Source organism: Hemicordylus capensis, chromosome 6 (genome assembly GCF_027244095.1).
Source record: "Hemicordylus capensis ecotype Gifberg chromosome 6, rHemCap1.1.pri, whole genome shotgun sequence".
In the NCBI taxonomy this organism is placed as follows: Eukaryota; Metazoa; Chordata; class Lepidosauria; order Squamata; family Cordylidae; genus Hemicordylus; species Hemicordylus capensis.
The window spans coordinates 13,861,936-13,889,177 of NC_069662.1; the positions used below are offsets into that span (position 1 = coordinate 13,861,936).

Consider the following 27,242-nt stretch of genomic DNA (forward strand, 5'->3'; position numbering starts at 1 on the left):
TGTTCTTCGGCACCATGTCTCTCATCATTATATTCCCATATTAGTAGTGAAGGAAGACGTAGATTAGAGAATACAGTCAACATGGGTGGTATCGGTGACTAAGCCTGGGTGATATCGGGACAATGGTGGGGACTGTGGAAGAGCTGCTTGAACAATGAGCCATATTGCACAGCTCTGGCACTGCTTTGAAGGACACAGCAGCAATGCAGCACCATGTGTCCAGAATGCAGCACTGGTTGTCAGCCAGCCTACAATGTGAGCCACAGACTAATAGTTCTCAAAGAAGGGAGATAACTGTAGACAGGCTTATACTTAAGGTTCGGTGAAAAAAGAATGGCTGACATCCAGACTAACACAGTGTGTTGGCATCCAATGAAGCACATTTGTTTGAAATGCATTCTACATTCATCCAGATCATGTTGCAATGCAATGAAGGTTCTGAAGGTCTGTTACATGGGCTTTCTGGCAATCATCAGCTTCACTTTGGCCTTCCTTGCTAGAATGTTACTGATGGATTTATTTATTAAGTCAGTCAGTCACTCAGTCATTTATTTAACATATCTTTATACCAGTGGTGTAACTATAGGGGGGCAGGGGGGCATGTGCCCCGGGAGCCACCCCAGCGGGTCACATGGGGGCACCAAAATGTGGCCTCCCCCCCGCCACCCCCCTGGATCGCCCCAAGTGGCAGCGGGGCCAGGCGTGTGACGATGTGGCGGTGGTGATGAGCAGTGGTGTGGGCGGTGGCGGCGGCGGTTCCCCCGCCGAGTGCGGCGGTGGCTGGCTGCAGCGAGGGCCGCTGTAGCGAGGCCTGAGCGGCGGCGGATCGCCCGCCGAGGAGGAGTTCAATCAGAGCATGGAGAAGGAGTTCAATCAGAGCCGAGGAGGAGTTCAATCAGGAGGAGTTCAATCAGGGGAGGAGTTCAATCAGAGTGGCGCCGAGCCTGCCTTCTGGCGCCGCTCTGATTGAACTCCTCCCCTGATTGAACTCCTCCTGATTGAACTCCTCCTCAGCTCTGATTGAACTCCTCCTCGGCGGGCGATCCTCAGGCCGCGCTACAGCGGCCCTCACCGCAGCCAGCCACCGCCACACTCGGCGGGCGACCCGCCGCCGCCACCGCCCACACCACCGCCACATCGCCGCGCTGCACGCCCGCCGCCGAATCGCTAGGTGACCCGCCACCGCCGAATCGCCGGACGACCCGCCGCCGCAATTTGTTGCCTGGGGAGCGGCGCTGCGCCCTCACAGGTATGTGGGGGCCGGCGGGGGGGGCACCATTTCAGGGCCGGCCAGAGCTTGCCCTGGGCGCCGTTTCCCCCCGATAGGCCTCTGCTTTATACCACCCAAAACTTACGTGTCTGGGCAGTTTACAACAAGATAAAAACAAATGTAAAACATTAGTTAAAAACAAAAACAAGAAATTTTAACCACAACAATTTAAAATTTTTAAAACAATATTCTAAAAACAACATTAAAACAATTTAATGAAGACAAGCTGATCACCTTCAGCATGCTGGTCTTCTGCAGTATTTGGATGTCCTTTGTCCAAATCTACTTGAGCACCAAGAGGAGATACATGGTGGCTATGGAGGTCTTCTTCATCTTGGTCCCTAGTGGTGGACTGTTGAGTTGCATCTTCCTCCCCAAATGCTACATTATTATTCTTAGATCTGATCTGGACACTAGAGAGCAACTAGTACGGAAAATGAATTGTGGCATTGGACTCTTTGGTTATTTTTGATGAGTTTTCTACTATTTCCTACTATTTCCTACTATTCCTCCTGTATTAGTGGTCATGCAAAATAAAGATACTGTTTCAAACAAAGCCATCACCCTGGATGCTAAAGTGTGGGTGACGTCAAGCTCTGGCTACTTGCACATAAAAATGTCACACAGTTCCTGATTATTTCCCCTTCTTTGTTCAACATTCCATTCCATCTTTCTTGTCCTTATTAGTGTCCACACAATTATGTCTGTAGCTGTCCCTCATTTTCAAATTATCTTTGCTTTGAAAATGTACCGCAAGAGACAGAGGAAATAAGTTTTGGTTTGGTTTCTGGATGATTCCTCTGCTATGGTATTGGTTCTAATTTTGCCAGTCTCTGCCGCCGTGCCAGCACAATGAGGTGGGGTTCTGGGTTGTGCCCCCATTACATGAGGCAGTCACGGGCACCATCATGCTCCCCTCCACGTGACAGGGATCGGCCAATTAGGCAAGGAGGCGGCCCAATTTCGTCCCGGCTGCCTCCATTCCGTTCAGTGGCTCCGCAGCTTGGCACCAGCGAGGATCACTGGCGTAGCTCTCTCCATAGTGGCCATGTGGAGGGGCTGGGACAGGACTGACGAGAAGGGCCATCGCCAGCAGCATCATGGAGGTGGGGGGTGAGTGCATCAGCGGAGAGTGGCGGAGGCTTGGGGCCAGTACAATGAGGCAGGGTTGTGCCCCTGGCACATGAGGCAGCCACGGGCACCATCTTGCCTCCCCCTCCACCTGGCAGGGATCGGCCAATGAGGGAAAGAGGTGGGGCGATTGGGTCCCGGCTGCCTCTGTTCCGTTCAGTTGCTCCACAGCTTGGCACCCACCTAACACCCTGTACTCAGTGAAGGATAGCCGGTAGCCTGTGGGGGCCAAGTAGGAAATTTTTGGGTCGCACCAGATTGGCACTAGGCATGGCCTTTTTTTGCCTACTTCTTACTGAGTCCTTTGGCTTTCAGTCATAGGTTGGCACTGAAGGAACCGTTCACTTGGCAGGAGAGTGCAGGTTGTTTTCCCCCCCAAATTCAATCTTTATTGATTTTAACAATAGTAATATTATCATTAACAAATAAACAAAAGTGGACTTCCCGCACACATCTCTTCGTGAATCATCAGCTATAAAATTTACCCTTGCTATAATAATAATTCAAAACATAAATTTAAACCCTTACAAACACAGTTAGTCTACCCAACCTGCAATTTTTACTAAATTTCAAACCCTGCTGTAAGGTCCATGGTAGGAAAATAGTTCTTTAAATACAACAAAAATGGTTTCCAATCTTCTTTAAAACATTCTAAGTTTTGGTCTCTCATCAATGTTGTAAGTTTTGCCATCTCCGCATATTCCAAAAATTTTATCAGCCAATCTTCTTTTCAAGGCAGTTCATTACTCTTCCATTTCTGTGCATATATTATTCTAGCTGCCGTAGAAGCGTACATAAAAAATGTTAAATTAGTTGTAGAAATTACACCTTGTGTTATTCCCAGCAGGAAGGATTCTGGCTTCTTAGGAAATGTCATTTTAAATATTTTCTTTAACTCATTATATATCATATCCCAATAGGCCTTAGCCTTCTCACAGGTCCACCACATATGAAAAAAGTACCTTCAGAATGTCCACACTTCCAACATTTGTTTGAAACATTTTTATACATTAATGTCAGTTTTTTTGGTGTCAAATACCATCTATACATCATTTTATAATAATTTTCTTTTAAAGTATTACATGCAGTAAATTTTAAATCATTTTTCCATAATTTTTCCCAGGCTGCCATTTCTATGTTACACCCCACATCTTGAGCCCATTTTATCATTGTTGTTTTAACCACTTCTTCTCTTGTCTCCTCCAGAAGTAAAAGTTTATACATTTTAGAAACTAATTTTTCATCATTTTCACATAAGTCCTTCTCAAAGTTCGATGTCTGATCTTCAAATCCAACTTCAAAATCCTTCTTATGTAACTCTTTCAACTGATGGTATTGAAACCAATCTCTGACCAAATTTTGTACTTCAGTTAAACTTTTTAACTTACAGTCCTTGTCCTGAAAATATAGCAAATCCCTATAGGTACCCCAATGCAATTGCATATTTACTTCTTTACGTGATAAAGCTTCAGTCGGAGATACCCATAACGGAGTTTTAGGTTCCAACCATTTTTTATATTTTAACCACACCCTCATTAAACACCTTCTCACATAATGGTTCAAAAAATCTTTATGTATTTTACTTTTTTCATACCACAGATATGCATGCCATCCAAACCTTCTATCAAATCCTTCCCAGTCAAGTATTCTAGGGTTTCTTAATGTTATCCATTATTTTAGCCACGTCAAACAAACAGCATCGAAATACAACCTTAAGTCCGGTAAGGTAAGACCACCTCTTTCCTTTGCATCTGTTAAATTCTTAAAATTAATTCTTGGTCTTTTCCCTTCCCAAACAAACTTAATTATATCCTTCTGCCATTGCTTGAAACAAGTTAAAGTATTGATTATAGGAATAGTCTGAAAGAGAAATAACATTTTAAGCAAGACATTCATTTTCACCACTGAAATTCTTCCCATTCAAGACAAATTCATTTTAGACCATCTTTGTAAATCAATTTTCACTGTATTCCATATTTTAACATAATTATTTGTAAACAACAAAGAATTATTGTTTGTTAACCAGACCCCCAAGTATTTAATTTTCTTCTCCACTTTCAACTCACTTATTTCAGAGAATCTATCCTTGGAGTTCTGATCCATATTTTTTTGTCAGAACCTTAGTTTTGGCCTTGTTTATATAAAATCCAGCCAGCTGGCCAAATTGTTGTATTTTTTCCAAGAGTCTTCCAATCTTGTCCATTGGATTTTCTAGAAAAAACACAACATCGTCCGCAAAGGCTCTCAACTTGTAGTTTTGTTTCCCAATTTGGGGGCCATATATTTTATCATCTTCTCTAATACTTCTACAAAGCACTTCTAGGACCAATATGAAAAGCAATGGGGAAAGTGGACATCCTTGTCTGGTCCCTTTTTGTATTTCACAATTGTCTGATAATTCCCCATTTACAATAATCTTAGCATATTGCTCTGAATAAATGGTCTTAATTGCCCTAATAAAGTTGTTGCCAACACCCATTACATCTAATAGTCTCCACATAAATTGCCACGAAACATTATCGAAGGCTTTCTCTGCATCCAAAAAAATCATCGCCATCTGTTTGTCATTATGTTTTTCATAATACTCCAGGCATAATCCCTTTTTGTAAGATATCATTCATAGTCCATTGAAAAGGCTGTAAAATTTGATCTTTGAATGACTTGTAATACAAAGCTGACAATCCATCAGGTCCTGGGGCCTTGTTGGACTTACTTTGATTTATTGCTTCTATTATTTCCATGATTTTTATCGGAGCATTCTTAATTTCTATATGTTCCTTAGAAAGTTTTGGAATATTTTTGGTTCTAAGAAACTGCTCGATTTTTTTGTCTTCAACTATCTTATCTTTATATAATTCTGAATAATATTTTAAAAATTCAGCTCTTAGTCCCTTTCCATCATAAGAGAGCCCGTTTTTTGTAAGTATTTTAGATATATAATTTTTTTCTCTCGGATCTAATTTTCCAAGCTAACAACTTGCCTGGCTTATTTGCGAACTCAAATACCCTTTGCTTAGCATACTTCAAATTCCGTTCAAATTCATTTGCTACTAACATAGAAAGTTGTTGTAACATTTTGATAGCTTGAGTAACCATCTTCTTATCTTTGGCCCATAATAATTCTCTTTCCTTTTTGGAGATCTGCATCAATAATGTCTCTTTTTTCAATCCTCTATGCTTTTTAAAATATGCATTTTGCTGTATGAAAAAACCTCTCATAACTGCTGTGCTTGCATCCCAGATTATTTTATTGTCCATTCCTTGATTTAAATTCAATTCAAAATAGTCCTTTAACTTCTTTTTGGCTTTCTCCACAACATCTGTTTTTTTCAAGAGGTACTCATTCAATCTCCAGTGAAATGAAGTCGTTCCTTTCTTCTTCCATGTAAAACAAATTGGATTATGATCTGAAAAAGCCCTGGGTAAAATATCCATTCTTTTCATACATGGTGTAATAGCTTTAGATGTCCAAACCATATCTATCCTTGAATGTCATTGATATCTTTCAGAAAAATAAGTATATTCTTTTGCATTTAAATTTTTAATTCTCCACAAATCATAAAGATCCATGTGTTCTGCTAAATCAAAGAATGCTTTAGGAAGTTTACCTTGTAAATTCTTTTCCGATCTATCAGATTTTCTGTCCATAGATGTAGAAACAACACCATTAAAGTCTCCCATTATAATCAAATTGACATTCGATAACTCAGCCATCTTTTGATCCAAATAGTTACAAAATTCAACTTTCTTTTCATTAGGGGCATAGATTCCAATTATCACCGTTTTAATTCCAGAGATTAAAATTTCCAATGCTAGTAGCCTACCTTCATCATCTTTGAAAATCAATTTAGGTTCAAATTGTTGTTTGACATAAAATACTACCCCTCTTTTTTTTTTCCTTATCTAAGGAAACAAATTCTTGTCCTAGAGCCTTGTTGACCAAAATTTTTCTATCTTGTTTTCTAATATGTGTCTCCAGTAAACACACAATGTCCAAATTTTGTTTCTTAAGAAAATGAAAGACTCTATTTCTTTTTGCTTTTGTGTTTAACCCATTAATGTTCCAAGAAAGACTCCTATAGTCTCTTAATTTGTAATCCATCTGGTCTAATTTGAGTTATGTGTTGAGGGAGCTGGATGCTCAGAAGATAAGTTTTTTTTGTATTTCCGCCAGAATTCTTGCGCCTTGAGGAGCTCAGTGAATCTATTCTTCTTGCCCTTATAAAAAAAGGAAACTCCCTCCGGTATTTCCCACCTAAAACGTATTCCATTGGCATTCAAAGCATCTTTCAAAAATTTGTAATCCTTAGGTTTTCTTAGAATTCTGGCTGGTATTTCTTTCAAAAACTTTATCTGCTGGGTTTCAATAGTAAGAGCTGTAGCAAAATGAGCCTGAACAATTCACTCATTAATTGATTTTGAACTAAATTGCACCAAACAGTCTTTAATTTATTTATTCCTTGTAGCAAAATCCAAATTTAAACAAAAAGCTACCTCAATCTGTGGCTCCATCTCTTCAGCTGTAATTCCCAAAAGTGATGCAAGCTCCTCCCCAAGTAATTTTTTGATGTCTTGGCCAGCTTTTTCTGGAATACCTCTGAACCTTAAAAAACTCTCTTTTTGTCTTACTTCCAACAATGCCAATGGGTAGGTAGACTGAATAATGGTGTTTGGCTGGAGGCCAATTTGGGGTGGGAGCAGGGCCAGATTAAGCTAGTGTGGGGACTGTAACATATGTCATAAAGGGGCCCCAAATTTTTAAAATGCACATAAATTTTAAAACATAAGCCAAGGCAATGTTAAGAATTGCTACCAGGGCTGGACTGGGGGCACTGAGAGGGCAGTGGAAAGTATGTGGGGAGAGAGCCTGGTTTTGAGCAGAATGGCTACCTAAGGGTGGAAGTATTCATTGCTGCCGAGTGCAGCGGGGCGCAGTCAACATGGAGACCAGGGGTCCCTCGATGGTGTACGCGTGTGAATGTGCTCACACGGTTTTTGATGTAAGCTCAGTTAATTGTAGCTCCTGCACAGGTTGAATCAGGAAGGCCCCACTCTGAATGCACATGGTGCCCACACACTGCCTTGAAACTGTCACTCAGAACAAAACTCATTCGACACACATAGATGAAAAAAAATTAGAGAGAACACCGATGGAGACCAGGCCTCCCAGAAGTGTCGAGTATCAATTGCAAATATTGCAATACGTGCTTGGAGTGCAGAAATGTGAACAAACATGCATGCATACAGATCAGCAATCATCTTCACTGGCCACAGATTTCACAAGTGTTGAGCACACATGAATGGCTGCTGTTCATTCTCAGCTCTACGACGGCAGTGGGGGAGGAAAGGGGGTTAATCTTTGAAAGGATGACAGCAGTGCCCTCCACCTTTGACCCAGCTTCTGGAGGGGAATATAGTATTTGTGCATGCATGGAGATGTACCCCCCCCTCCCAACACACACACACATACACACAATGCTTCTGCATATTCCTCCCATCATAATGATAGGCATTTTGCAAGCCAATAAATCATGCAGCAAGGTGTGCATTGAAGAATGGGGTGGGTTGGGGAGGTTGAAAGGAGGGATCACTGTTGTATCAGGTAAAAGGGTTTACCTTCCTACTTCAGATTTGGAAACATAAACCCACACAGACAGGTCATGCTAAAAACTCTGGTCCTGAAGTCATGACTAAGGAGGAAAAGCAAAAACCATTGATGAAAAGGCAGGCAAGTGGGGCAGGTGGAGCAGGGGGAGAGGACAACCTCCATCTAAACCATCTGATTCACACAATACATGCCAGAGAGTGAACTGAATGAAATTACTATGGTCCAGGACCAGCAGACAGTACCTGCGAACCAACGAAACACAGATACAGGTCAGAGGCCATTTCCGTTGTTTGAAAAATAAGGCGGCCACCTTTGAGACCCAGATCCCTCTTTCCACACCCCACTAGTCATGAGAACAATCCTCAAAGGTCTCTTTCCAGGATCTGCTTACAGAACAACTGTGAGGGGGGAAATGGCCATGCTCCTTCCTTCAGAGGTCAAACAAGAGAACCAACCGGCTTCCTTAAAGATTGGTGGGTTTCACAGGAGAGGCTTCAAGGAACGTCACCTGTGGGTTTAGGCAGTGCTCTAGGTAAGTACGTGTGAATTGGGGAGCGAGAGATCCCTTTCTCTCTTCTACATACACACACTAACCCCTTGCTGAGTGTGATACTCCAGAAAGAGAAGGCGGCACCAGTAGATTACAAGCAGAAAGGCACGTGGGAATGCAGGGGGGGATATGTGTCCCTAAATAGCTCCCTCTCTCACACACGTGCAAAAATGCACAATGGCACCAACTCACTCTCCTAACGGTGGGGGGATTTTGCAAGCAGAAAAGACAAGACACCGTGTGAAGGGAGAAGAAAGGGAAGCCCAGCGTCCCTGCGTGAAAGTGCAGGCTGGCACTCAGCAGACTGAGCAGAGCAGCACAGAGAGATACGACTCAGCTATGCGCAGGCGCCTGAATTGTTTTATCTCCCCGCCCTCTCTGCCCACAGTCAATCACAAACAAAAAGATGAAAACTGAGCCACATCGCAGGGCTTGTGGTATTTGGAGTTTCTTTCCTCCAAGAGCTTCCATGGAAAATGCTTCACTTCCAGTTAGCGGCAGAAGAACTACAATTCCCAGGTGCCAAAGGGCGATGATGATAGAGTCACTAGTGAACTGACCCGCCGTTCTCTCAAATACAGGGCCCTCGAAAATGTGGGGCCTGTAGCATTTTATACTTTTGCTACTAGGTTAATCCGGCAATGGTGAGGTGGCCAAGGAACAGCCTTCCAGGGTTTTTGCGGCCCAAAGGGTTGGGAATGCAGGGGGGGAGGCTCGACTCACCAACTCAGAGTTCCCCTCCCCCCACCCAGCTGGTTGCTGTGCCCGTTGTCATCAGTTGAGTTTTCTTTACATTTAGTCATAGTCCCATTTTTTCACTGTGCTCCTTGACTTTCATTTCTAGAGCTTGCAGATCATCTGCATTCTCAGCTATCAGAATGGTGTCATCAGCATAGTGCAGGTTATTGATGTTTCTTCCTCCAACTTTAAAATCATGATCATCTTCTTCCAATCTGGCTTCTCTCAGTATATGTTCAGCATAAAAATTGAATAAAAAGGGAGAAAGTATACAGCCTTGTCGTACTCTGAACGTCTGGTTCACCACTATGGAGTAAATCCACCTGTCTCCGTGGAAACACAGCTGCAGCTCATTCAGACATGTCCTCGTGTGTCTATTCCAGGGGGCCAAGGAACAGCCTTCCAGGGTTTTGGCAGCACAAAGAGATGGGAATGGCGGGGGTGGCAGGCCGGACTGCGGGCACTGAGAGGGCGGGGGAATGTTTGTGGGGAGGGCACTGGGTTTTGAGCAGAATGGGTAATTAAAGGTGGGAATTGGGGCACAGGGGCACCCCGCAGGGTGTGGCACACCGGGAATATTCCCTGTTGCCCTGTGGGCCAGTCTGAGCCCGGGTGGCTCGACTCACCAACTCAGAGTTCCCCTCCCCACACGTGCGCTTTAAAGTTTTAACAGGAAAGCCTTTTTAGGCTAGGAGATCCCCTGTATTTGTAAAGGGGAATCAAAGCTGGATTCCCAGTTACAAGTATATCCCTCGCCGTACCAGCCTGCCAGCCAGTTCCATGAAATGGGGGGGGGGGTGGTCCCAATTCTAACTTGGACTTGCACCCACCCCACCCCCCTTTTGAGGACCGGTCTGGATAGTCCTCGGGCCACCCAAACTGGCCTGGCTCAGTCTGAGCTGGTTTGCACAACCCTCTTTCTCTCCCCTCTCTGTCTACACTAAGCCAGAAGCAAAGCCTCCTTGGAATCTGCCATTCCCCAAATCTCATCCTTCCCGACCTTCTCTGAATATCCGGTGCACCACTATGGGATATTTTATCACACTAATTCTGCCATGTAATGTATTTGTTTCACTAATTTACTTTCATTCTCTTTTAATAAATTTGAATTTCTTCACTGAAACCTTGTTTTGTCCCTTTGTTTTGTTATTAGTTCCATGTCTACCACAGAGGGATAGACATTACAGTAGCAGCCCTAGGCCCCGCGTCTTGTAACCGTGGTTTCTGCCATAACACAGGTCCAGATGATCAAAGACAGCAAGGTTACTGAACATGAACAAAGGTTCTGCACTATGTCTGAATCCTGAAATTATTATTTTATTTTTACAAACTTGGGTAGATTTTTTCCTGACCATGAATCCATTTATATACCACATCTTTGCAGTGCAGCCTAGAAACATTTTCATTCAATTGTTTATTTTCTTTCTTGGGGATTGACATCTAATACTTGGTCATCCCTGCCTGGGCCATTTTGAGGGAAGACATTGCTGATGAATGATAGGATAACCTATGGAAGTGGAAGAAGGGGAACGTTCTTTCTGACATTTTAGAAGTTAGTCACATTGGCTATGTAGGACACATTGGCGATCTGTACCCACTGGATATAAAATCAATGAAATATATAAAAATAAAATACATAAATCTTTTGGATGCATTTACCAGAAGCCCCTTACTGCATGTTTAGTTTTCCTCGCACTCAACTCAAGGCCCAATGACCAACAGGCACTTGGGTCCCCGAAGTGTTAAGTGAATCATGTTATTGCTTGCTAAAGAACAAATATTGGTTAGGAGGGAATAAAAAATGTTTTCTTGGATTGTATAGGGACCAGAGGACAGCAGGGAAAGTGTCAATCCACCCTGTAATTATCAAAATCACTATTATTCAGTTATGCTTCTTGTGGAAGCCCCATGGCTAGATAGAGGTCATTTAATGATACGATTGGTTAATTATAACTCAGTAGCTCATACTAGGCTACATTCACTCAGTGCAGAAGGATTTTAAAATGACCGTGTGTGCCCTAAAACTCAGAAGACATTTATATGAAACAGACAAGGCTCTGTCAAATGGAATTTCTGTGTTGGTAAAGTTCTTTATGGGTAGTCTTCTCTAGCTGACAAAGCAAGTGTGCAGCTGGGGTGAGATTCAAACTTTGCAGGAGCTCAGAATGCTTTGGTTACTACCGTTCCTCCTATATCTGCCTGCTATTTTCAGCAGGCAGAACAGCAGGCAAAGATATCTGTGCAAAATTCAGCACAATTCCAAGACAAGTTCCAGAGAAGACATTACCATTGGGGAATTTGGATCCGTCTTACAGGGTGATGTGCTTCCATTCAACTTTACAGTATTACCAGACAATTCCACAGCAGGGTAGTGAGTAGTGCGTCTTTTGTTTTAATGGCTGTATTGGGTCTTTTAGGTAGGGCTGAGCTAATGTATGCCTATGTGGTTTAAATTATTCTAGTGGAGATTCATTATCAATAGCAGCTTCTGATATGCCTTGCATGGAGGCTGCAGCATCTAGCAGTGGTGTGTGAATGGACCTTAGCAAATCTAATAGCACAGTCTGATCTTTAATCATTTGCATTCCAAATCTCCTCAGTTTGATCTCTGGCATCTCCACGCAGGGCTGGGAAACTCCTCTGTCTGAAACCAGATTCCCTGCCAGTCCCAATAAAGAATAGTGACCTAGCTAGACCAACAGCTTGACTCAGTATAAGGCAACATGATATGCTTGCATGTCCATATATCACACCAAGCACAATGATTTCCATGGGGGTTTATTCACGTGTATTCATATGTACGTGAACCAAGACTATTTCTAGGGTTCTAGATTGCTAACCCAACCATCAAAAGTCAAAACACTCTAAGGAAGCAGATCCATTTGACAGTTGGTCAGAAGTAGTATTTTCAAATTTGCAGTTTTAAATAGTTTTTCTCTATTTTAGTTAGAAGTAGGACAATCATTCTTTAGCAAAAGGACATTTAGCAGCACAGTATAGCTCAACATTGCCTGGAAAAAGAAACTGGCAGGAATACAGAACAAGGGTGCAGAGGTGCAGGGGGAGAGAAGCTAAAGAGACTGCTGCAATAGGGAAGCACCAATTTATGAGACCCTTACCCTCCCCTGGAATCCCTCTGGGCCACCTGAAAATCTGCACAGCCCTCAGGGACATATTTTCAGGTGGAACACCTGAAGAGAGGGCTTTTGGGGGAAGGGGAATGTGCAGAAAATTGCTGCTTCCCTGCTGAGCATGTGCAGTTAGTTAGGCAGTTCTGTTAGATGCCTTTCTTGCTGCACTGCCACATCCTTGCTCTGTATGTCAGCAACAGGCCCCGATGTTTGGGCAAAACCCTTGTGGTTGTCCGTGCTCTGGAGATAGCGTTTGTGCTAATGTCATAGGTATGCAGGGAACAGGGGACAGAGAGGACTTCATTCAGGTCCGTCATAATGCTCCCTCTCTCCCCTGCCAAGCGGTTACTATGCTGGTGTATGGTGGAGGGGTGAGGGTTTGCATCTGGACAGGCAGTGGATAATACCCACTTTATTCCTCCCCAATAGTTCTTTCCAGTGCATGGCTCTACTCCTGCCACCCCTGATTAGACATTGTCTTCGAAGCTCTAATAGAGTCAAAACCTCTGAAAGGAAAATCAGACACACCAATACAAATATTCTCAGCAGGAATATTGATCGATATTGCTACATCTTTCACATTAACCTATGGTCTTAGGAACTGACCCTCATATTGTCCAAATGGAGAGGATGCCCCCTTTTCTTTATGGAGGGCAGCAGCATCTCTAAGACCTCCTTTGTCATACAGCTGTATGACAGATGGCGATAGTGGAGTATAGATCACTGGTAGAGCATCTTTTTTGCATGCAATGGGTCCCAGGTTCAATCTATGCCACCTCCAGGTCGGGCTGGGAAAGACGACATCCTGAAAATTTGGATAGCCATCACCAGTCAGTGTAGACACCACTGAGCAATAGTCTGACTCGGATTAGAGCATTTTCCTATGTCCCTAGAAATTCATGCAGGGGAGCTTTCTCCCAATGGCTGCATATCAACAATGGGGAAAGATGTACTGGCTGCATATCTGTATGTCAGAAAAAATATACAGTTGGGCTTAAAGTCATTCAACTATGTTTGTTTCTTTAACACATTTGTATTCTGCCCAAAATGCAAGTCTCTGGGTGGTTTACAACAAAACAAGAAAAACAACCAATAAAAAGATTAAAACATTTCAACCATTAAAATTTAAAATGTTAAAACTATCAAAAACACAATCAAACTATTATATGTTGTCTTCCATACTTGCAAGCAGAATATATATAAACGCAATAAACTTGTTTTGCTGATCTATGCATGTAAAACTACATTAAAATCTCATTGCAGTTTAATGCCTAAAAATTACCAGCATGTTCTTGCCTTCATCTTTGCAATTCAAGAGATCAACAGGAATGACCATCTCTTACCCAATATCACACTGGGATTCGAAATCTATGACAATGCTTTCAATCCACTGAGAGCCGTTTGGAACACTCTGCAGTTCCTCTTCACAGGGCAGGGGAATCCCTTGAATTACAACTGTGACGGGAAGCAGCAGCTAGTCCTTGCCATTGGTGGGCTCACCTCCCCAAATTCCATACAGATGGCCAGTGTCTTCAATACCTACAAGATCCCACAGGTATGTCTGTTCCTACAGAAGAGTAGCTGTAGTCATTCAGAAATGGCTATGTTCCTGAGGTAGCTCAGTTTGGAAGCAGCTTTTGAGAAGACAAGGCTTCCTTGTCTGGAGGAGGAAAATGTTTGTTTTCGTTCCTAAAGAAGAAAGCAAGAGGGCAAGCAAACCAACCAACAAGGGGGAAAGGACAAGGTATGTTTGTTAGGCTAGTTTTTTATTGGGTTTAATTTCTGGCTATACCCCTACTAATTGTGCAAAGAGGCACCTTTTTGTTGTGGTGATTCTCTTTATTTAGCAGGGGGAGGGTAACTGGCCCGATCCAACCGCAGCACGGTACCTCCAATGACTGTTGCTGATGTCTATATTTCTTTTTAGATTGTGAGCCCTTCAGGGACAGGGATTCATCTTATTTATTTATTATTTTTCTATGTAAACCACTCTGGATCCTTTTGCTGAGAAGTGGTATATAAATATTTGTTGTTGTTGGCTGGCTAGGGGTTCATTTTTGACAGGGCAGTTTCAATTTCAGTTTCAGTTGTGCCTAGAGAGAAAATGGGTGGGGATTAGCTACCGCTATGCTCTGAAGGTGGCTCTTTTTGGAAGCCACCCTTGAGAAGACAATGCTGAGACAAGGGCAGTTTTTCTTTTTGGAGATCTGTGAGCAGGAGTTTGGTAACAGACATCAAATGAGTTTTGTGAGGGGTTTAGTAGGGAAGTTGCATGTGGGCCCAGAAGTGGTCTCCCTTTATCAGAAACAAGACATCAAGCATGAAAAAGTGAGTACTGCCCCACTTTTGTAACTTTCCTGGAGCAAGCGCTTGATACCTTTAATTAGATTATGATTGCAGCTTAGACCAATCTGTGAAGGAAACAATCTCTATGTCTGCATTCACACAGAACATGAAACCGGAGGTGAAGTGACCTGCAGTTTCAAAAACTGTATGTCTGAAAGTGGACAACCTCAGTTTAAACAGAAAATGAAGTTGAGGTTTTCCTCCCCTGAGAGTGATTTGAACTTTTGGTTTGTAATGAGGACCACCACCTGGACAGTTCCACCTGAGGACTTGGAACCACAGTTCCAAACCACAGTTTGTTATATGCAAATTCAGCCACTATATTCTAAATTCTAAATAACCAATAAAACCAGTTATGAAGCAAGAATGCCAGCTGAAGAGGGGGTGCCTCCCAGAGTGTTACTATCTGTCTGAGGTACAGAAGTTGTGGGTGTGCGTTCAGTGCAAAGAGCTCCTGGCTCTCAGGTAACAAGTGCATTCTCTTGAAGCCAAGATGTGATAGAGGCATCCTATTCCCATGCTGACAGCTCCTGTACTCTCATAGATGATGATGATGATGATGATGATGATGATGATGATGATGATGATTAATTCAATTTCTATACCGCACTTCCAAAAATGGCTCAGGGCAGTTTACACAGAGAAATAATAAATAAATGAATAAGATGGCTCCCTGTCTCCAAAGGGCTCACATTCTAAAAAAATATATGAGATAGAAACCAGCAACAGTCACTGGACGTACTGTGCTGGGGGTGGATAGGACCAGTTACTCTCCCCCTGCTAAATAAAGAGAATCACCACAGTGAAAGGTGCCTCTTTGCCCAGTTAGCGGGGATGAAGATCTTAGGGATGCAGGGCATCAGTCTGAAGAAGTGAGGACTGCTCTCTTAGAAGGGACACCTTCCTTGGGTAATGCTCCCAAATCCTCTCACACATAGGATACTCCTCCGGGGATTGGGGGCCTCCTAGTAGTGGGCAATTTGATAATTAGGAACTGGGGAAGGTGAAGAAGAGTGCAACAAAGATGATCAGGGGCATGGTGCACCTTTCTTATAAGTTAAGTCTACAGTGTCTGGGGCTTTTTAGTTTGGAAAAGGGGTGGCTATGGGGAGACATGATGGACGTTTATAAAATTATGCATGGAGAAGAGAGAGTGGACAGAGAGAAATCTTTCTCCCTCTCTAACAAATCGCATGGGTCTGAAGGCCAGGTAAAATAGGACCAACTAAAGGAAGTCATTTTTCACAGAGCAGAAAATTAATCTATGGAATTCTCTGCTATGGGATGTGGCAAATATAGAACAAAAAAAATGGCATGCCCTTACCTCTTGCCAGTTGGCTTCTCAGAGGCATCTGGTAGGCCACTGTGTGAAACAGCAAGGCTGTTCTTATGTTCTTGAATAGAAAGGTTTTCATCCCCTTCCAAGTCCTTAGAGTGTTTTCTCAAAAAATTAAGGAATAATTACTCAGTCCGCTGTGCAATTTCTTGTTTTCAATACATTATTATTGTCATTTTCTTTTAATATTACGGCCACAACTCCCCTGAAAACATTTTCTTTCAAACTGTGTTTCAACCTTGCCCCAGCTTTCACTTTCACGTAGGAATAGTCTTTAATCTTTCTTCATCCTGTTTAGAATCCTATCCCAGTATAAGACTCAATGGTACCAGTAGTTCCTACTCAAAATAGTAGTATTGTCTTATCTGAAATATTTGATGGAAGCTGAAATTTAGTGAATTGAAGAAGTAATACTTTGATCAAGAACAAAGGGATGTCCTTGTAATACTGTTTTTAAAAAACAAAAAACAATTTCCCCCCTTTTAGCTGAGTTATGGATCTTTTGACCCTGTGCTAAGTGATCAAACCCGGTTCCCTTTTTTCTTCCGGATGGTTCCAAGTGAAGACCTTCAATATATCGGGATTATTTTTCTGCTGAAGCTTTTCAAGTGGAATTGGATCGGTCTGCTCACATCAGATGATGACAGTGGAGAAACATTTCTTCAAAATATGAGACCAAGACTTCTCCAGAGCAATATTTGTATTGCTTTGGCACAATCCATTCCAAAAGTAACAAGTCACACATCAAATACACACACTGAAAAAATGCTGGTGGAAATAGCTTCTGCTGTCTGGAAGGAAGCAAAGCTGAATGTGGTTCTTGTCTATGGGGATAGTCATTCTATGGAGGGTTTACGAATAATCTTAGAATCCTACGAATTTCATCTTAAGCTTCCATTGCAGAGAGTGTGGCTCATAACTGCTCAGTGGGATTGCACAACTCTTTCTTCATGGGATAAATTCACAGGGAAATCCTTCAATGGTTCTTTGTCATTCACACTTCACACAAAAGTAGTTCCAGGATTTCAGGACTTCCTGCAGAGCATAAATCCATACCAGTCTATGATATATTTCATCCATCAGTTCTGGATGTTTGCATTTCTCTGTTCACTCCCAAAGCATGGCTTATATGTTCCAAATCAAGACAACTGTACTGGGGAGGAGAAACTGGGGAGCCTCCCTGAATCTGTGCTTGAAATGGGCATGTCTGGGCAGAGCTATAACATCTACAATGCTGTTTATGCTGTAGCACATGCTCTCCATTCTATGCATTCACCGAAAACTAAACAGAAGGAAATGGAGAAAAACAGGGGAAAGAGTCTTTTATTACAGCCTGTATGTGTTTCCTCCTCCTTGTTTGCATTTCACTTCTCATTGTATTAGTTCATAACTCATACTTGCAGTTCTGTGATATAATGTTGACTCAGCCTTCCATCCTTCCGAGGTCGGTAAAATGAGTACCCAGAATGTTGGGGGCAATATGCTAAATCATTGTAAACCGCTTAGAGAGCTTTGGCTATAGAGCGGTATATAAATGTAAGTGCTAAATGCTATGATGTCTGATTGTGGCATGCAGTTCCTGACACCCTGACTAACAAAGCACTGCTGAAGCAGTGTGAGGTAGCTTAGGCTGAGAGAGAAGAAACACCCAGAATCACCCATGAACTTCATGGCTAATTGGAGATTTGAATCTGAATTTGAAAAATTCAGTTGGAAATCAAATCAAATTGCCCTTTTAAGGGTTGACACAATTATTATGCTTTTCAACAAAAATAAATTTCAGGAAGCAAACCTTATATCAAGCATCTTGTAATTGTTTATTCAATATTCAGTATTGTTTGATGTTTTAATATGGCTGATTCCCATTCCAGAATAAGTTAAATGGATGTCACTTTTTCCAAAAGTCTTTCCCTTTGTAATAATTATCCCAAACTTGCTTTGTATATCAATTTATATGTGAGTATTCTTTGCCGTAAGATCCTGTACTATTCGTCAACAGGAATTGCTGTTGCTTCCCGTGGCTTGCTACCAATATAAACATGCTTAAAGGTATATTCCTGAAAGGTATATAGTATTTCTTCTCAGTGACATCTTCCAGTTGGTGATCAAGGGATTTGTGGTTAAAGTGATAATCTTAATGCAATTTTCCACAATTTGACCCAGGGTGTGAACTTTTTCTCCTCCCAATTAGCTTCATGCTTTTCTGAGCAATATCCATTTCAATAATAGTGCTGGGGAAGAAATCTTTTTTGATGAGGAAGGGAGCCTGCCAACTGGATACGATATCATCAACTTGGTCACATTCCCCAATGACACCTTCCAGAAAGTCCAAACTGGAAGGATGGATCCCCTGGCTCGTGAAGGAAAAAGGTTCACCATGAATGCAAGTGCTACTGTATGGAACCACAAGTTTAAAGAGGTATGGAGACCTGTCCCGCCTCACCTTGCTAGTTTCCCTGACTTTAAGGGGTTTTCTCACAACCCAGCTCCAATATCAGGAGTGAAGAGTGTTGGGAGGGAGAAATGGGCTGAAAGGAATGGAGTGCCCTGATGGGGAATGCTCTGCTTCTCTCCTCTGGGCAATGCTCCAGGAGTCTCAGACTCCAGCAGTAGGGTCTAGGTGACTTCCCCCCCCAGACAGAGGAAATAATCAGCCTAACCCCAGATTTGCCTTGACCATGTTTGATGCCTCTGACCTCTTTTTGTCTGCCTGCAGTCAGACCCACCTTGGCTTTTGCCTGGTTCAGAGAGTAGACCCCTATTCCATACTCTTCATATGTGGATTATTTGGTTTTGAGAATAATAGAAGGGGTGGGGGAAATCGGAACATTCTTCCTTCTTGCTCCTGTTAGATGCAGCCCCGTTCCCGGTGTGTTGAGAGCTGCCATCCTGGATCCAGCAGGATTGCCCAGCAGGGAAGACAAGTTTGTTGCTATGATTGTGCTCAGTGTCCTGCGGGGAGGATTTCAACACAGATCGGTAAAAATATGTATATTGTGTAACCAAATCCAAATGTTTAAAATTCTCCTTTTCTACATCAAATATATGACTGAATTTCTAAATCTGAAATAGAATTATGTGAAAGTGATGTGAAACTAATTACCAAAATGTACAATTTGTTATTATGTGAAGAAATGAGAGATGAAGTGGTAAAATCAACAATGGTAAAATGGGCACAAAATGTAGGTCAGAATATTAACTTAGAGGCCTGGGAGAAGCTATGGAAGAAAGATCTTAAATTTATAGCATGTTATCATTTAAAAGAAAATTTAATAAAAATGATGTACAGATGGTATTTAACACCTAAGAAACTAGCTTTAAAGTATAAAAATGTATCTAATAAGTGCTGGAGATGTAAAGATAGTGAGGTGTCTTTTTATCACATGTGGTGGTCCTGCAGAGAGGTAAAGAGGTTTTGGCATATGATTTATTATGAACTTTAAAATATTTTGAAATGTATATTTCATAAGAGACCTGAATCCTTTCTGTTGGGTATAATCAATGAAGAAATCTTGGGGCGGGGGGGGGGAATAGAAATTTATTCCTATATCTTACGACGACAGCTAGAATGGTTCTTGGCAGAAATGGAGATCTGTGGAAATTCCAGCAAGAGAAGAATGGTTGAGGAAGGCATATGAATATGCAGAAATGGCAAAACTTACTGTATTAGTAAGAGATAGTCATATAGAAAACTTTGTAGAAGATTGGAAACCCTTTTTGCGGTATATAAAAAACAATGTGAATTTGGATTTATTAAGGGGAGTTGAAATGTAAAGATAACAGTTGGGGGATTTGTTATAGTAATGAAACTATTAGATTACTATGGTGATGAAAGCAAGGATTAGGACGTAATAACTAGATATATAAATATGTAGAAAATATTCACATGAGAGCAAACATGGATGTTATAGTATAACTGTGTTGAAAGATGAACCGGAAGTCACACTGATATGTAGAAAACTAATAAACATAAAATGCAAATATATATATATGACAGAATTCCTCAACATACGTCTGTTGAACTCAAGTACTAGTGCCAAGATCTGAGGGTTTTATTTTGTCTGGCAAATCTTTTCACTTGGAAAACTTTCCCTACTCCTTCTCCAGGAGCAGCAATCTGCCTTCTGCAGCATCATCTAGGACTTAATCTTCAGGTATTAGCACCCTTGCATGGAAAAGAAGCATTTTGTTTTCTTACAACTAAATTCTCAGCATATGTAGGCTTTTTATGTGAAGCCAGAATCTGTAACCATTCCAAAATCTAGAAAAAGTCTGTGCAGGATAGAAACTATGGCATTTATGATGAGCAATCCTTTAGTTTAACTTTTCAGGTGCTGGCCTTTGCAGAAGAACATCCTGGATTCTTTGAAAGTTAAAACAATAAGCTGCAATGGCCGATGTTCCCATTAGAAAAAGCTGGTGCTAGGTGAGATGCACTGATGCTGCTGAAGGGGTCAATGAAGGGAACACTGCTACTAACTTGGGGACAGTGAATTTGGATGATTGCTACTTCCCCCCAGAAGCATTATTTGCCAGTTGAAAATATGTCCCTGAGGGTTATGTAGCTATCAGGGACATTGTTTAGACTGGCGCAGAACACTTCAGAGGGAAGGAGAGATCATCAAAAATTGATCTCCCTCTCATGGGTGCTGGTGCTGTATTACCCTTCATAGGTAGTACTGGCTTTTAGCAACTCAACATTTCAGCCAATATAAACAAAATAAAACAAGCAGAAAAGATGCCTACAAATGGCACAGTTCCTGCAAATGAGGAACAGCAAGTGTTTGGCTCCTAAAAATGGTCAAAGAGATTATATTTATTGCTTGTTTGTTTTTAATTTTCATATTGCCTCCTGTTAAACACTTCAAGGCAGTGTAGAATAGGGATGTGCGAAACTTTTTGGGTGTTTCGGCACCAAAATGAAACACCCAATCACCATCCCAAAATGTTTTAGAGCCGAAACAAATCGCCCCTGGGTCGGCTCCAAAATTTTTGTAAGTTTTGGTCCTCCATTTTGTGACCGAGATAGTGCTTCTCCTTCCTCCTCCATTTTGAGTTCTGAAATGTGCTTGAATTTCCCACCTTTCAGCCTTCCATTGACTTCAATGCAAAGTTCCGATCTGCAACGGAATGCCCATATTTGGCTCTGCAGGATCCAAACTAATCTCCCATTGGCCAAGGGGAGATGAAGGAGGGGGCAAGTGTGGGGGTGGATTTTTGGAGGTGTTTTCAGGGGGGTATTAAAGGGCCAGCAGCCATTTCTTCCTTTCTGCTGCCTCATGTGGGGAGAGAGTTCTTTTGCCTGATTGCTCAGCCTTGCCATCACACATCCACCATGGCCTCCAACCATTCTTCAGCATTGCTGCCATTGCTGCCTTTTTTTCTCCAGCAATTTTTTAATTGAGAAAAAGAAGATGATTCCATCTTTTATTCCTTCTGCCTTGCTGACACAAACAGCCTGCTACCTGAGCCATCCTGGGACCTTGGCTGGATTCTCTCCTGCTTTTTTCCCTTTTGTATCTGTGAAAAAGAGAATTTGATAATTCAACCTTTTTTGGCCATCACATAGTTGTTTTGACCTGTACTGAGAGAAGAATGCTCTCTGCCTGCACAAGCAGCCACCACCACCAGCCCCAGATCTTCCAGATTTTTGAGCCTTTTGTGGATGCCCCATCTAAAGACTTAAGAAGGAGCAGGAGAGAGAGAGACCAGCAGACCAACAGAAGTAGCAGCCCAACATTTTGGAGAAGAGAAGACTTAGTGGTGAGTTTATTTTAACACACACATACTGTACACACACGCACCACTCTGGGCCTAGGCGCTGCCTATGAGTCTCTCTGTGTGTGTGTGTTTTAAATAAACCAATCCATCCCCCCATTTTATAGAGCAGTAGCAGTATATTAAACCGATTCTCTCAGCCATTATTTTGTATCTTCTTGTCCGGCTGGCTATACCACATTGTGTCTCTGCTGTTGGGACATTGTATCTCTGCTCTTTTTATCCATCCATCTCCTCCTACTAGCAACTATTATTATTGACAATGTTGCCTCCTCTTTTCTTTCGTTGAATATTTTGAGTTGATGCTGAAATGAAAATGATGAATGTTAATGTGATAATATTAATATGATATATATAATGCTGATGCCCTGATGTGATGTGATGATGATTATGAGTTGCTGTTGTTCATGCATTTCTGTTTTGTGATATGCTTTGCTTTCCAAACCACTTGCCTCTTTAATGTTTATTATCTGATACTTTGCTTTATGGCAGAAGGTTCTGTCTCTCTGTGTGGACTTCTTGTTTGCAATGAAAAAGTGGATTGGGTCATATTGTGAGTTGTAGCATCATCAGAGTTTTTATTCAAAGATTGCTTGCATCATGATGTGCTGGTGCCACAGGCTCTGATCCAGTGCAGAAATTTATTTATTTATTTATTTATTTATTTATTTATTTAAACTTTTACACTACCTCTAACTGTCATCTCTGTGCAGTTCACAATAATATAAAACAAGTTAAAAACATATACAAAAAACTTAAAACAATTTAACAATTGAAAAATAAACCAGAGATTAAAACCTAAAAAAATTTAAAAGCTGAGAAAGCTTGGTGAAAACATGGGTTTTGAGGTGCTTTTTAAAAATATTACCAGAGATGGGGAGAATCGTATCTCAGCAGGGAGCACATACCACACTCTTGGGGCAGCAGTCGAGAAGGCCCGCCTCTGTGTAGCCACCAAATAAGTTGGCGGTAACTGAAGAAGGACCTCCTAGGATGACCTCAATGGGCGGTGAGGCTCGTAGTGAAGAAGACGCTATCTTAGATAAACAGGGCCTAAGCCGTTTAGGGCTTTATAAGTTATAATTAGCACTTTGTATTTTGTCCAGAAACCTATTGGCAGCCAGTGTACCTCCATCACTGTTTTGAGGTCATTGATCTCGAGAAACAGGAGCAGCTGGCGTATCGGCCGGAGCTGATAGAAAGCACCCCTGGCCACCCTTATTGTTCTGACCCCGCACAATAAGTACCTCTGCCTTATTTGGATTCAGCTGCAGTTTATTCTCCCTCATCCAGCCCATTACTGCTTCCAGGCAGGCATTTAGGGAGGATATGCCAGCTCCTGAAGAAGTTGACATGGAGAACTAGATCTGCGTGTCAAAAGTATACTGGTAACACCGAACTCCAAATCCCCTGATGATCTCTCCCAGCGTTTTCATGTAGATGTTAAAAAACATTAAGTATGGAGCCTTGAGGGGAACCATACTTATGCTCAGAGTTTGAAGAGCAACAGTCTCCAATTGACACCATCTGGAATCTGTCCGAGAGGTAGGAGCAGAACCTCTGTAAAAGAGTGCCTCCCACCCCCAACCCCCTCAGACATTCCAGAAGAATACTACGGTTGATAGTATTGAAAGCCTCCGAGAGATCCAAAAGGACCAAAAGGTCACACTTCCTCTGTCAATTCCCAATTGGACATCATCCATCAGGCTGACCAAGGCAGTCTCCACCACATAGCCAACCCTTGAGTCTATATAATCAGTTTCCTCCAAGACCGACTAGAGTTGAGGCCACCACCTTCTCAATTACCTTTCACGGCAATGGGAGGCTGGAAACAGGCCTATAATTGCTCAACTCTGAGGGATCTAATGCAGGTTTCTTTAGAAGAAGTGTAAGTGTAAGAAGTGTTCTTAAGACAAGGAGGCATCCTGCCCTCCCTCAGAGAAGCATTTATGATTTACACCAGGCTGTCTACAACAGCCCCCTTGCTAGATAGAACAAGCCATGTTGGACAAGGGTCAAGAGAACAAGTGGTAGGCCTCAATGCTCCAAGCAGCTTGTCCACCTCCTCAGGAGTTACAAACTGAAACCGATCCAGTCAAATCACATAAGGAGTTGTTGGGCACCTCCAGTGCAGGCATCAAATTAATTGTGGAGTCTCCATCTATGTCGGCCTGAATCTGAGAGATTTTATGTGGGGAAAACTATTTAAACACATTGCAGGGGTAATTGATGATTCCAAATTCTGGTTCAAGGGAGGGGAATACTAGTCCCCTCACAACCCTGAACAACTCCACTGGACGTGAACTCGCAGGGCAATATGGGCAGAAAAGAATCGCTTCTTTGCCGGACGTATTGCCGGAGCATAAATCTTTAGATGTGCTCTATATCTCAATCTGTATATCTCAATCTTCGAGCCGAGTCTTTCTCCACTTGCACTCCAGTTGCCAGCCTTGCCACTTCAGCCCCCATAGATCTTCCATATACCAAGGGGCCAATTTTGAAGCGGATCAGAGAGGACGCTTGGGAGCAATCGTGTCTACTGCCCTGGTGAGCAAGTTGTTCCAATTCTCAACCAGGGTGTCAACAGGAGCACCAGCAAAGCAACATTGAATTCAGCCAAGGCTTCTTGGAATCCTACTGTATCCAATAACCTCTTCAGGTGGACCATTCTAATAGGCCCCTTGCCCCTGCAGAGGTGGGAACTGCTTGTAAGTCCAACCTTAACCAGATGGTGGTCTGTCTATGACAATGGGGAAATCACATGTGTCCACATCCATGGAATACCCCCATGATCAGAGTAAAAGACCAAATCAAGCATGTGACCTGCAATATGCGTCGGTCCAGAGACCACTTGGGACAGGCCCATAGTTGTCATGGCCGCTATGAATTCCTGAGCTGCCCTGGACAGATTGGTCCCGAAATGAACATTGCAGTCCCCCAGCACCAAGAGTCTGGGAGACTCCAACGCGGTTTCCACGACCAAGTCCGTGAGCTCAGTAAGAGATTCCGCTGGGCAGCAGGGTGATCGGTACAACAAAAAAAGTCCCAATCTATCCCTGGTCCCCAAACTTAAGTACACACATTCCATATGGTCTGATACCCTAACAGGGACCCTGGTAAGGGAGATGCTATCCTTATAGAACACAGCCACGCTACCTCCCCACCCACGTCCCCTCACCTGCTCCACTACAGAATATCCTGGAGGTTAAGCTGGAACCAGACTGGACCACTAGCCTCCCACAACTAAGTCTCAGTAATACATACTAGGTGGGATCCTTTATCCATAATCAAATCTCGTATGAGCTCTGGCTTGTTTTGGACTGACCTGGCAGAGGAACAAGGTAAGGCTATATGGCTTGTTGGCAATGCTCCCTAAGGTCAAAGAGCTGGAGAGACAGCCTGAAGGGGAGACAGGTATTAAATTTCTGACTACCCTTCCTCTGGAACAGCCTGCTGACCTGCCAACATTTCTTCTTCTATTCCCCACCACTACCAGGATAGCTGCCCCATAGTCAACGAAGGCAATGTCAAAGAAATGCACCAAAAAATTGTGTGCCATCATTTTTGTCATTGTCGTCATCACTCTTTCGACTTGCAGAGGTGGAAGGGGGGCAAAACTTTGCTGTTTGAGATTTTTAATGACAAACCATGAATCCACTCACATTTGCTACCAGACAATCTACACTCAGAACATCTCAGAAACAACAAAACCCAGTACCCCATAGGTTAGCAACCCATGGGGGTGGTTGGTACCCTCTGTGCACTACACCGCCACTCGCTCTGGGCCACACCAGTGCCCCCCAAGTGCAGTTATGGGGCTCCTGAAACCTCCATTATTCCCTATGAGAAAAACCTTAAAGATGTGTAAACTTCAAAAATCACTTAAAAATCACCCTTTGCCCAATTCCTTTGAAATACTTCTGGTAGCTTCCTTGCCACCACTAGGCACTACCACCAACCACATTCTTCCCGGAGCCAAACCTTTCCTCCTGACATGAAGAGGAAAACCTTAAAGATGCATGAACTTCAAAAGATCACCAAAAATCAGCCCTTTGCCCAATTCCTTTTTGGGTGGTAGCCTCCAACCATTAGGCGCTACCACACCACCCTGCTCTTTTGGCTCCTGGACCAGTTTTTGGATCCTAAATGATTCAGATTCAGATTTTGAATAATTCAGATTCGAAGCGAATCTGGGGTGATTTGGATGGGTCTGATTTGGATCCCAAATGAAACAGAGATGTTTTGATTTGGGTCCAAATTGAAACACAGAAAATCCGAAATGCACACCCCTAGTGTAGAACACAGATAAAATCTAATAAATCATTAAATTAAAAACTATAAAAACAGCAAAAGTAAGAGCAGCATAAAATCTATCAACATATGACATGAGAGGGAGGAAACGTTAACAACATTAACAAACCAGTCAACAGATTCGTTCCTTGGCAAAACAAAGACTTTGTTGATGTATTTCAGATGCAGACCAGTGTGAGATGTGCCCAGAAGATCAATGTCCAAATGAGAAACAGGATCAATGCATCGCAAAAACGATGACCTATTTATCCTATGGAGAACCATTGGGAGCGGTTTTGATTTCTTTTGCTCTTTTGTTTTCCCTGATCACCTTTGCTGTGATTGGGATCTTTGTTCAGCTCCGCAAAACTCCCATTGTGAAAGCCAATAACTGGAGCATTACCTGTACGCTACTCTTATCTCTGCTGCTTTGCTTTCTCTGCTCCTTCCTATTCATTGGTCAGCCTAGGAAGGTGTTCTGCCTCCTCAGACAAACCGTGTTTGGCATCACCTTTACTGTTGCTCTTTCTTCTGTGTTGGCCAAAACCATCACTGTTGTTCTGGCCTTCCTGGCCACCAAGCCGGGAAACAGGATGAGGAGATGGATAGGGAAGAGGCTGGCAGTATCAGTCATCATTCTCTGTTCACTTATTCAAATTGGCATCTGTGCTGTGTGGCTGGCAAACACTCCCCCTTTCCCAGAGTTTGACATGCACTCTCAGATCAGTGAGATCATTGTGCAATGCAATGAAGGCTCAAACACCATGTTCTACATCATCCTGGGCTACATGGGTTTTCTGGCCATCATCAGCTTCACTGTGGCCTTCCATGCTAGAAAGTTACCAGATAGCTTTAATGAAGCCAAGCTGATCACCTTCAGCATGCTGGTCTTCTGCACTGTTTGGATTACTTTTGTCCCAAGCTACTTGAGCACCAAGGGGAAATACATGGTGGCAGTGGAGGTCTTCTCCATCATGGCCTCTAGTGGTGGACTGTTGAGTTGTATCTTCCTCCCCAAATGCTACATTATTATTCTTAGACCTGATCTGAACACCAGAGAGCAA

At 42.6% G+C, this 27,242-nt stretch overlaps 1 protein-coding gene across 1 annotated transcript; it reads left to right on the forward strand.

Annotated features, from left to right (window-relative positions):
* Positions 1–154: 154 nt before the first annotated feature.
* On the forward strand, positions 155–27,242 carry LOC128330912 (vomeronasal type-2 receptor 26-like; the record flags this gene model as incomplete). Its single annotated transcript, XM_053264277.1, has 5 exons — positions 155–255; positions 13,692–13,983; positions 18,302–18,529; positions 18,963–19,089; positions 26,362–27,242. Coding segments are annotated over exons 1-5 (1,629 nt in total), but the record flags the coding sequence as incomplete, so codon positions are not given.